At 33.8% G+C, this 12281-nt stretch overlaps 1 protein-coding gene across 2 annotated transcripts; it reads right to left on the bottom strand.

Moving 5' to 3' along the window:
• Positions 1 to 871: 871 nt before the first annotated feature.
• On the bottom strand, positions 872 to 2251 carry LOC112790267 (protein SODIUM POTASSIUM ROOT DEFECTIVE 2). 2 transcript variants are annotated; one of them, XM_025832584.3, is made up of 4 exons: positions 2207 to 2251; positions 1480 to 1693; positions 1330 to 1405; positions 872 to 1244 (listed from the first exon to the last, which is right to left on the bottom strand). In XM_025832584.3, exons 2-4 carry the CDS (start codon positions 1675 to 1677, stop codon positions 1117 to 1119), a joined length of 402 nt encoding a protein of 133 aa, XP_025688369.1. In that variant the 5' UTR covers positions 1678 to 1693; positions 2207 to 2251; the 3' UTR covers positions 872 to 1116. The 2 variants fall into 2 exon arrangements, with proteins under 2 accessions (XP_025688369.1, XP_025688368.1); XM_025832583.3 differs by lacking the exon at positions 2207 to 2251 and adding an exon at positions 1880 to 2200.
• Positions 2252 to 12281: the final 10030 nt, after the last annotated feature.

Below are 12281 nucleotides of genomic sequence, written 5' to 3'. Positions count from 1 at the left end.
ATTTTCGCAGTGTATATCCGATAAAACCTTCCTGCTGCTCTAGCCGGTAGCACAAATATAACGTAGGATAAGAGGTAAGAACTTATATATATATATATATATATATATATATATATATATATATATATATATATATATATAATTCAAGACATAGGAACAAAATAAAATTTGTTTAGAGAGGTTAAGGAAGCGTCTAAGTTTGTGATCATCATAATTTAATAATCTTGTTTGCACTAGTGGCAATGACCATAGTTTTCTTGGACGGTCTCATAGATCTTATCTTTGCGTTTAAGCATAAGTATTAATCACCGGCCAACCAACCAAGCAGAGGTTTATATATATATATATATAAAGAAAACAGAAAGAAGATTGATAACTAAAATTTTCCAGTAATAATCAGTCAACATTTTTCTCTCTTTAAATTTCACTTTCTCTTTTCTTAATTTTTAATCACTTATTACTTTGTTAGTTGATTGTTAGATAAAGAAAAGTTAGTTACTTAGCAAAATCGATTTTTTACTGTTCCTTTTTATTTGCAAACGAGATTCGGGATAGAAGCACCTAATCTCCTATGAACAAGCTACAGTAAGATGAGAGAGTATATGTTAACAGAAAATGCAAAGAAGTATCATAAATTTGTAATTTCCTTTTTTCTTTGGGTTGTAGCTTTACACTAGCGAAATCTTTATATATTAAATACTATTTATATATTAAAATTAATTATTATATATTTTTATATAAATATATATAATTTAATTTATTTTAATATATATTTTATATTTCAATATATATTCTGTATTGTATTAATGGTTAATTGTAGTAGCTAATTTTCCTATAACCTAACATAGTTGACCGACAAAACATAGTAATATGCGAAATTTCACCGGGAGAGACATTAATGCATCTCTCTTTGTCATTGTTTCTCTTTAACTTTTCTTTCTTACAAAAGAATTGCTGGAACATGGCATTAAATTTGGCATGGGGTATCAATCTTATGATATTCTATGTATAACAACAACAAAAAGAAAAAAATGACAGAGATAAAATAAGAGTTGTTGAATCTGGTGCTGAGGATGGTGGTTGTGTTATGAGCAGAAGTTTTTTCCTTATCAGTTTTCAGAGTGGAGAATTCCAAAGCTCTGCATTTTTAACCTTAGATACACTTTCCAATACTTCAAAAGGAAGAATGTCGCCAATAACAACTACCATTTTGGTTTCTAGATCTACCTTGTATGAACTCACTCCTGTGTCGTAGAATAGTAAACATAAGTAACTGTTAAAAAAAGGTATCAAATGTTGGAAATAGTAAGGATTGGAGTGTGGTCTCACCTTCCAACTTTGAGATATGCTTCTCCACTTTTCTAGCACAACCATGACAATGCATGGATACCCTCAACACCACTATCTGAACATTAGATTAATATGTAAATAAATCAGATAATCAAAATAAAGATGCTAGAAGAAGAATAACACACTAACCTTAGGCTTCAGTTGAAAAGCCAAAGTCTGTTTTCCTGAGACAACATCCTTGAGTCTTAGTTTGTGATCATTATTGCCACTTGCAACCAAAGGCTTGTTCTCGAATTCATCTTCAGCTTCCATGGAATTCAAACAGAAACAAGAGTTTGATCCTGAAGAAAGACAGAACGTGTCTAGCATCCTACCAAGCTTCCCCATCCTATCAAATCTCAAGCTGAATGCAGCAAAATGCAAATCAGGCTAGTTATAACAATAATACCTTATGCTAAACAAAGCTTAATGAATGTCAAATTTTATATATTGGGGAAGAATTGAAGAAGGGCTGGCACAGAACACAATGAACAGACGCAATAGTGATTTAAGGTTGTCATGTGATGAACACTAAACAGTGGACACTGACCAAACTAAAACCCACTTAAGACAGATGACACCATAAAAGGTGGAACATAATATAACATGTGTCTCCTTCACCACTTTAGCTATGGATTATAACAGAGGAAGAAGCTGTGATCATAACACAGGAACAGGAACTAGCAGTCACAAACATTATTTTTATATAGTGCGGTTATGTGATGTGATGTGATGTGAATGTGATGAATTTAATAGCCCAAGATCGGGGAAAAGCATATGTAGTAACATCAAAATTAGTGAACTATTATTATATATAAGCATGGTAAAGAGGTCAAATATAAAGTAACAAAGTCAAGGCATATTTGGTAATACATACAACTGTAATGCAAATTGAAAACAAAATGGCTAAAATAAAATCGATGGCCACAACGTGGTTCAAGTATATAGATATATATATATGCTCCCCAACCATGTTTTAATAATATTCAAAAATCGTCATGTAGCAATAGTGCACAGTACTGATTGACATCATTATTATTGAATTGAATAATGTATAAGCACGTATCTATAAACAGCCGGTGAGAAATCACACTCCACACTCTATCTCTCGAACTAAATACTTGATTAGGAGGGTTTGCATGCTTAACTATAGGGTTAATCAATTTTATATTCATAAGTATTAAAGTGGGAAGTGATAGATTAAGTAATTGTAAATAATTGAGACTCGAAAGAATCTGAAATTGTTGACGTCTTTTGTCTAAGGCTTCAGTATATAGTAGTTGCGAAATGGGACATGGGCCAGTGCATTATTGGTCACACTTTGAGCTCAGAAGAGAGGCGTTTTTTGCAAATAATTCATTGATTGAATAATTGCGTTAAATAAAAAGTTTCTTTTATCCACAGGTTGGTCCATGTGATAGTGTCAATCACACTGTCGAATTTGGCAAAGCTACAGGCAAAGACAAATGTCAGGGGGCGTGTCTGTCACATGATGAAGTAGAGTGCTTTTATTTCGAGTTTAATCTGCTATATAATGCCTATACCTCAACCAAAAGAATCAAATACCAGTGATTTGAATTATTGTGAAATGTGTATAGTTTTTGGTTATTAACATTATTTAACATGTAAAAACTACGAATTTTTATTATAGCATAGGTCGAATATGATACTCTCTCTCTCTCTCTCTCTCTCTCTCTCTCTCTCTCTCTCTCTCTCTCTCTCTCTCTCTCTCTCTCTCTCTCTCTCTCTCTCTCTCTCTCTCTCTCTCTCTCTCTCTCTCTCTCTCTCTCTTCAAATGATATATTTTACCCTACAAATTAAAATTATTCATTTCTGACCTAATTGGATTATTGCAAAGTGAAACTTATATTATAAATTACACTAATGCTTGCATTATTTGTTTCTTGCGTAAGAGATTCCTTAGAAAAATAATCAATCATATATACCAAACAAATTATATAAGATAGGAGATAAGACATTTGTTTAACTATATTAATTGGATAAGTGACTCTTTAGTGCAGTGGTGAGTCGTCACATAACTTTCTTCGTTGCCGCCCCGAGCTTCGGCTGATACTTAGTAGGCACTATTTTATAGTGGCAGGTCGTAGTGGTTAGTTGCTTCTGGATACTTATTAATGGAAGACACTTAACGCAATTATATCTGAAATCATTACTTTAGCATCTTCTCTATTAAAATACTGATTACACAGATCCATGGAAGATATATAGTTTTTTTTTTTTTTTTTTGGGTACTGATCGTTAGCTATAACTTGATCACGAAGCTCTTTATAAATTGGAAATCAATAGCCACATGCATAATTCCGTTATTAAAGATAATACATCTTCATAAAGAATCTCTAAAATCACCTAAAAAATAGATCAATTAAGTAATGGTACTATAGCATGTTCGAACTAAAAGTCTATAAAAAACTTAAAAAATAACAAGGTATACTATTTACTTTGAATTGGATTATACTCATTCACTTTCTGACTTGAGAGTCCGATATATACCTCATTCAGATATATACCTCATCCAACCCAAGCCAAAGCAAGTTCAACCTTGAACTGGACGAGCCATACATCTCCCAAGGTGTACCACACAGGAATATTTGGTGCCGACTTTGGAACCAAAATTTTAAACTAATCCACAATCATCTCTTCTACTCTATTTTTACCTCTTTTGTGCATGTCATAAGCAATGGCGAAAGAGCAAAATAATCCACCTTCTCCTCCTTACACTGAATCCGAGCTATTAGCTATTAATGAGTCTCTACGGGTTGAAAATTAACGGATGACCGACTTATTAAACCAAAAGCAAACAACCAAAGTAAGGAGGAAGAGCAGAAAAGTCCTAGGAACGACAATGGCCAAAGCTCGATAGCAATCACCCTAAAGTCGACAGTGAAAAGGACCAATCCATTTTCAAAAGATATCATGAGATTTCAAATGCCAAAAAATTTCATTCTGCCAATAATGCTGAAATCCTATGAAGGAATCGGTGATCCAACATCCATGTCACCAAGTTTTATTCAATGATGTTTATAAACGGTGCATCTGATCCCATACTTTGTCGTACGTTTTCCACTTTCCTAGACGGTGCTACTTAATATGATTTTCTGGTTTATCTACAGGTTCTATATCAAACTTTGACAAGTTAGTCGACCTTTTCGACAACAATTTCATAACTTCAAAGATTTATGTGCATGGCTCAGATTACCTCAGCACCATAAAACAAGGACAACATAAAAGCCTTAAAGACTATATGACAAGGTTTGCTAAGGCTGCTATGAAAATACCTAACCTCAACTCGGATGTTCACCTGCATGCGCTGAATAGTGGACTCTGTCTTGAAAAATTCCAAGAAATCATAGATGTGACAAAACCAAAGATGCTAGCCAAGTTCAGAGAAAGGACAATAAGTCAAATTGAAATAGAAGAACTGTGAGAAATCCAAAAAGCAAAAAGACCTAGCCCTAGCAGAGAGGAGGACAAATGAAACAAACAACCAAACAATAAGGCAGACCAAATGTCATTCAAACTGACACCAAAATTCGACATGTATACTTCGTTCAACATCAAAAGAGAAGACATCATTAAAGATATCTTGCATTTCAAATTAATCAAACCACCAAACAAAGCGGGAACCTATCAATATTAACAATATGTGGACAAATCAAAGTAGTGTACTTTTCACTAGAAGTATGGCTATACCACAGACGACTGTGTTATAGCAAATGATCTCCTTGAGAAGCTAGCTCAACAAGGTCTATTAGACAAATACATCGATAGTCAAGGACATGGACGAAACGCAACAGAACTCGACCAACATTCAAAGTCAAATAATAATTATAGAGACAAAGGAAAAAAAGAAAAACGAAAATCCTAATTAACCACGTGGCATTATTAACTGTATTTTTGGTGGTTTCGCAGGTGAAAGATGCAATAACTCTGCCAGAAAGAGGTTGTATAGGGATGTCACTGACTGAGTCCAAACCAACCTTAGCCACCAATGAAAATATCTCGGAGATCACATTCAAATCTTCAAACTTCAAAGCGGTGGATAACAACCTAAATGTTCCTGTAGTTATATCGCTTTAAGTAGGCGAGCTGTTGGTGAAAATAAGTCCTTTTAGACCTGGAAAACCGTGCGGACATGTTGTTCTATTTTACATATCAAAAAATAAAACTAAGTGGCAAAGTCCTACAACCATCGACTGAAGAATTGGTAGGTTTCTCAGGTGAGCATATTTTGAAAATAACCCTAGGTGAATACCCAAACTGTAAAACCCTAGATATCCAATACTTAGTTGTGGACTATCAAGACCCATACAATATCATTTTAGAGAGACCTTCTTTAAACACATTTGGTGCAATTGTTTCTACTGTACATCTATGTGCTAAATTTTGTATACAGGATAACAAAATCGTCATGTTCCACGCTGACCAGAAAGAAGCCAGGCAATGTTATAATGCAAGCTTCAAAACAAATCCCCCAAAGGAATCCGAGAAATAACACATTCATGCAGTCTATAACTCGGAGAGTTTACCTCCCTTGTGCTAACAAAATTTTTCTTGAAGCATATCAATTTTGAAGAAACATGAGAAGTTTTATACGCTTTATGTATGCGCACGACATGTGCCACCTTTTCAAATTTTGAAATTTAAAAAGACGTTTCTAAAATAATTAATGCCTTTGCGCTTTATTCTCTGTGGAAAACGTAACATTTTCTTCAATGAACTAGTATAACACATTGCTCGTTCTTCTCTCATCATTTTTTACTTCTACTTTTTCAAACTCCTATTATTATTCATTTCTTTCTTTCTTTTATGTGAGAAATCTTTCTCTTCTTCACTTATACTTTTTTAAACTCCTATTCTTCTTTATATCTTCTTTTATTCTTTGTGAGAAACCTTCCTCTTCTTCTACTACCTCTCTTTATGGCTTCTCCATCTCACAATGTTAATGTTGTCCTCTGCCTCTACGATAGTTGCATCATCTTTCCTTCTAATGGCTCCTTTTATCTCTGCTGCTGCAACTACTTCTTCTGCAGCTACCACCATCGAAACCACTATTGTCAAGGCCACTGAAAAAATTACTAGTGTTGTACAAGGACATGATGATGATGATGTTGAAGAAATCGCTCCCCTTATTATAATGGTGTCTATTGATTAGTTTTATAATCAAAATGGAACACTTGAGGCTCCAAATCCTGCCATTGAAACCACTGAGTTGTAGTGTAGCTAGGCACTTCTTTCTTTTAAGGAAATGACACAACTTATGCATTCTTAGGTCCTCTTTCGACTCGAGATCAACTAGACTTGATTAGTTTATTTTTTTCCTTCTTCTTCTAACTGTGTTTCTCTTATATTTTGTAAAGGAGTCAAATTAAAGTTACTTATTTCGGTAGTTGAGTTTTTAAAACTTCACTTCCTAAAAAGTCAAGTACCATGTTTGCTGCTTGGATGTCTAAATTAGAATCATCTTATAAAAATCTTTGGCATGTAGTGGCCTTTGACAAGCCCTAAAGTTAGCCACTTTCAACCTGTCCTATATTATACCTTTGCTAGGGTCTAGTCTTTACGTTTGGTATTTTTTGACCAACAATTTCTATTTCCATATGGCATGATAGGTCTGACCCTTATGGAAGTTTTAGCCTTAACTGGCTCCCACTGATGGGGAAGCTGTTTCTTGGGTTACTGAACTTCCTATGTTAGAAGAAAAATTAGACATTAATTTCTAGTCTTATGTTGTGTCAATCTTTATTCATAACGATATAGGTTTGAAAAATGAACTTGTCACTAAATTTGAACATGTGGAATTTCTCTTGCTTTGGCTAAATGCCTTTGCCTTTTTTCTTAAATCTATTCAAATTCAAAAGAATAACTATCTTTCATTAGCCATCATTAGGCAATTTTTAAACTACAACTTTCTCTGTCTTCTCCCCAGAAAATACCCAAACCTTTCTTGGATGGTATTCGACTATCGCTTCTATCTTGGCCAAAAATTAAAAATATATCTGCAAGAGAAGCTTTCTATCACTTCCTCAACACAAGTAAACATCAAGTTAGGAGATAGTGACCAATATTTCACTAGCACTTTCACTCGGGTCGACAATCACATCACTTTCTTAAATTCATTTGTCAGTTCGAAATCTGAAGACCAAGAAATTATCAATGACCTGTGGACCTATGTCATGACATCTCAATTTCTCCTAGTTAGCTTACCCAAAAAATTGAGCCTCACTCTCAAAAAGAAAGTGGTCACATATTCTCCTTAATTTATAGCTCGAGAATTTGGGTTAGTCCAAGCTCTTCCTTCTCCTTTCTTCCTTGAAGCTGAAGTACAAATAGAGCTTTCTAATATATATGAGTTTAATAGTATTTTGGAGTTATACCATCAAAGAATGTCAGAGCAGTACCATCGAGCCAATGTAGCAAAGCGCTTTCTTTTAACTCCTGCCTTCGAGGATTGAGGGTCAACATATTTTTCTACTCACAATGCAATTCTCAATCGCGACTTCTCTAATTTGGTTCTTCTTCCTTTGCACTCCTCTTTTAATTTATTAAGCTTTTCAATTTATTGTACTTTATCAGCTAATTGAGCCAAGTCGAGAAACTTTAGGTTTATTAGCTTTTTGCGAATATTAAAGTCGGGGCCTTTGATTTCCATTTTGATTGCGTCGGGTGTAGGAAGAATAGGAGTGAAACACTTGTTTTTTATATTCTTAAAACGTATAAGGTAGTCATTAAATGATCCTGCTTTGTCTCTCTTGATTATAAACAAGTCAGACATACTTACCTTTAATTATCCTCTGAAAAATTATTCATAAAAACTTCTGTCTAATTACACCCAACTATGAATTAAATTGGGTAACAAATTTGTAAAAATATTTTTTGTAAATAAAGAAGGAAAGTATATCATCTATAAATATTCATTACTAGCTAACTCTCCTATTTCAAAGAAGGCTGATTTGTCACTCTTATGTTAAACCTGGATTTATTCAAAATTTAGTCGACAATTTGAGTTATGTTTTAACCATAAGCTTAGCCAACATTATTTTCCTATGCCTCATTAATCACCCTATTAGGATCATTTCCCCTTTGTAAGACTACCGGGAGATTGTTTAGAGGTACACCCCCATATGGGGTATAACATGATTGAATGGTTGATTAATTATCACTGCAATGTCATCGACGCGTTGAGCAACTTGCTCTATCCTTGCATTATTATTCTCAATCATAGGATTCAAGACAATACTCTGTATAAGTATATTAACTAGATCATGGTGGCTATCATTTATCCATTGCCTGAACATAACCAAGGATTTGACTGTGTTAGGAGGAGCTGTTCCGGCAGATATTTGCCTCAGCATTTATGGAAAAACATATCCTCTGACATCCATTGTCAACACACATCACGGTAATGATCCTAAGCCTTATGTTGAAGGGATACTTGACATAGTTGGTTGCAAAAGTGTCGGTATAGATCCTAAATATGGAGTGTTATTCATTAAATATTGATAGGCACTATAATTAGACTCATTAGGGTTATAACCTCCATATGCATCCATTAAAGGGTATATTGGAGATGGCAATGATTTATATAGAGGATTATTTCATATTGAAGAAACCTCTCCTATCCTTGGAGTTTGGTTACCTTCATAGAGTGGGGAGTAATTTGATGACAATCCATAAGAAGGCCACGTGATAGGTGTAGTTAACAAAATTTATCCGGGAGCAACTACTAGGGTTGTTCTTCGGCTTTCACTAATGGCTGGAGAGGCTATTCTGACCTCTGTGTATCTCATGCTAGTCTCGCCAGCATGTCCAGCTTCTCCATTCGACCCTTTTGTTGAATTAGATGCTCTGTCAAACATATTTATTATTTTTTCACTTTGTAATTGCATGCAAAGTTAGATACTAAACTCAGTCCAAGGACCCATTGGGCATGCCAATTTATTTTGCTTAACTTTTGTTTGACATTGACACAAGTGTCGATCAAGCTTGTATCAATGATCTTGATGACACGTCATCTTAAACAATTTTTAAAGTTCTTTTTCATTTACTTTCTTAGGTTTTAATTAAATTTATTATGATTTCTAAAGAAATTTAATAAATAATCAAATATTTGGAGTTGAGATAGTATTTTTATGTTTTTAAGAATTTTTTGCTAAAAAACAAGCAAGAATTAAAATTTTTTCACAAAGAAAATACAAGTACAGAAAAGCGTGGCGTAAGGAAGAGAAAGCATGCCCTAAAGAACAAGGAAATAGACCAAACTCCACGCCTAGCGGACAAAAAAGCACGCCTGGAGAAAGACCCCTAGGCCCGACGGCCTCTTCTCACGCCCGGCGGACCTCCTCGCAGCATTCCCTCATGCTCAGCGGCCTAGTTTCCACGTCCGACAAACTTGCCTCACCTGGAAGTGTGTTTTTTGACTTTTTGCTCAACTTTCTCTAATATAAGTCCGAGTTAAAGTTAATTACAACTCTCATAAAGTAATAATTAAGGTCCAGGCTTAGTTATCCACATCTTCAGAAGCCTTAATAACTTTCAAATATTGAAGACTCTAGAAGATTAGTTATTAATTCTTTCAAGAAACATAAGAGATTTGGTTGTTAGGATTTGATTTGAATTATGGCTTTGAATTTGAAATTGAAGTCAGTAAGTAGTTATCTTATCTTTCTCTCCGAGAGATAAGATTCGGATAGTTTGAATTTGAATTCTAAAATTTAGGATATAAATAATTGAACCATGTTCACAAAGAAGGATTCCATTTCTCAGCATATCTTCTTTTTTTTCACTTGTCCAAGAAGTTGTGGATGAAGAAATCCTTGAAGATCCTTCATATCCCATGGATTTTAAAGCTAAAGAGGAGTTGGACAATGCATGCTTCATAGAAGATAACATTGATAGGTGCTGTGAAACACCCCAACTACCAACCTAAAAACCTCAACGTCAAGTTAGTGATGATAAAGAAGCGCTTGTTGGGAGGCAACCCAACCATGGTTAGTATTTTCTTTTTCGTTCTTGTTTCTTTCAGTTAAGAGACCTTAGTCATCATCATCATTTTCTTCTCCTTCTTCCTCCTCCTTTGCATACATATTTACCTTCTTTTGATTTACGTACTTACCTTTCAACAAAAAATAATTGGGGTTATACGCCAGGTGACTATGCTCACACACCTGGCGTATGAATCAGGAAAGCTCCCAGGGGAGTATGCATGCAAGGACGCCCGTCGTTCTTAACTGACGTCGGGCGCTTTCAAATCAAATACCCCTAATTTAAAATCATGTTGATTAGGGTTTTATCTTATTCTTTTTTTTCGTGCATGTATGCTTTTGTCCATGATTTACACCCATTATTTTGTCAATCTTTAAATTTAATGTAAATCTTCATGTTTGGTGTAAACCCTTAAGTTTAGTGTTGGTAACACCATGGATCATAAAAAACCGGCACAAGAAGTAGTGATGATAATTGAATAGACTTAGGTAAGATTAGAATAAGATGAATCCTCACTACTGATGGTTAGTTATTTTCTTTCTCCTTTACTTTCATCCATTCTATTTTAGTTTTTCTTACTTTTTTCTTTTATTTACTTTTTTCTTCCCTGCATGCATTGTATATTCTATCCTTTTTTTTCTTTCTCTTCTCTAAAAACTTAAAATTTGAATGCTTGTTCCTCTATTAACTATTTTTATGGAGGACATCTTAATTAAAAGATTGAATTAAATAATTCTAAAATAAACAGTGGAGGTGCTTAAGTATATGTGGTTACATTTGAACAAATATGAAATGCTTGAATCTTGAGGAAATGGAAAAAGAATATTCAAGAACGGAGATTTAAAGTATTGTGAGAATTATATCATCATTAATTACTTGAAGCAATTTCAAATTCCAAAAAAAAGTTTGGAAAGATTAAAGAAATTAAAAGTTATAAGGCTTTAAGCACCAATGATTAGGGCCTAGTTATGTGCCTGTGATGTTTCTGTTTTAAGGATAGACTTGGGCTGGAAAATTCGAGGGGTGCTTTATCACCCGATAACTTGGGCCAACTGGACCGGAATTATCGATTGAAAGTCTTCTTTAACAGTTTCCTTAAGACAAAACATTAAAAAATCCAAAGAGGCTCTGGGCATCGATGTCTGGATCAAAATCCTAATTACGTACTTGTGGTGTGACTGTGTCAAGGAGATGCTTAGATAATTAGATCTGAGGGGTGTTTATTACCCAGTAACTTGGGCCAATTGGCCCGAGATTACTGATTGAAAATCCGTTACGAGCTGCCTTGTGACAATATTTATTAAGGTCTAAAAATAATATTAAAATTAGTACTATAAAAAATTCTTCAAATTTAATATTATAAAAAATAAAAAAATTTATATAAGGACTAATTAATTTGATTAATTTTTAAAATTTTAAGGATAAAAATGACTTACGTTTAAACTTTAAAGGACTATTTTGATTATAAATAACTTTTTTATGCGTCAAGTGACACATGGCATGCTAGGTGTCACTAACCTGATACGTCAATCAATCATATTGTTACACGTGGCATTAACATACCACATCATCATGCCACGTGACACTTAACATGACATGTCATCATACCGTCATCATCTAACTAACAGAAGGACCAATTTGACTTAAGTTTTATTTTTTAAGTATTAATATGACTAAAAAAAAATTTTGATGACTAATTTAAAGAATGAATAATCTTTCAAGGACGAATTTGACTATTAACTAATCAAATAATACCACATACTTTACCCTAGGGGTGTTCATAAAAAAAACCAAAATATAGTTAACCGGTTAAAAACTATAACCACATTTTAGTTAACCAGTTTAATAAAACAATTTTAAAAACCATATCCATATTTTTTAGAATTGGTTAACTAAAACTAAATTAAAAAAAATCGATTTTTAACCGGTTAACCAAAACCAAAACCAAA

The sequence above is a fragment of the Arachis hypogaea genome, chromosome 3, assembly GCF_003086295.3.
Source record: "Arachis hypogaea cultivar Tifrunner chromosome 3, arahy.Tifrunner.gnm2.J5K5, whole genome shotgun sequence".
NCBI classification, from domain to species: Eukaryota; Viridiplantae; Streptophyta; class Magnoliopsida; order Fabales; family Fabaceae; genus Arachis; species Arachis hypogaea.
Note: the sequence above shows the minus strand (reverse complement) of the source record. Positions and strands in the feature narration are given on the sequence as shown.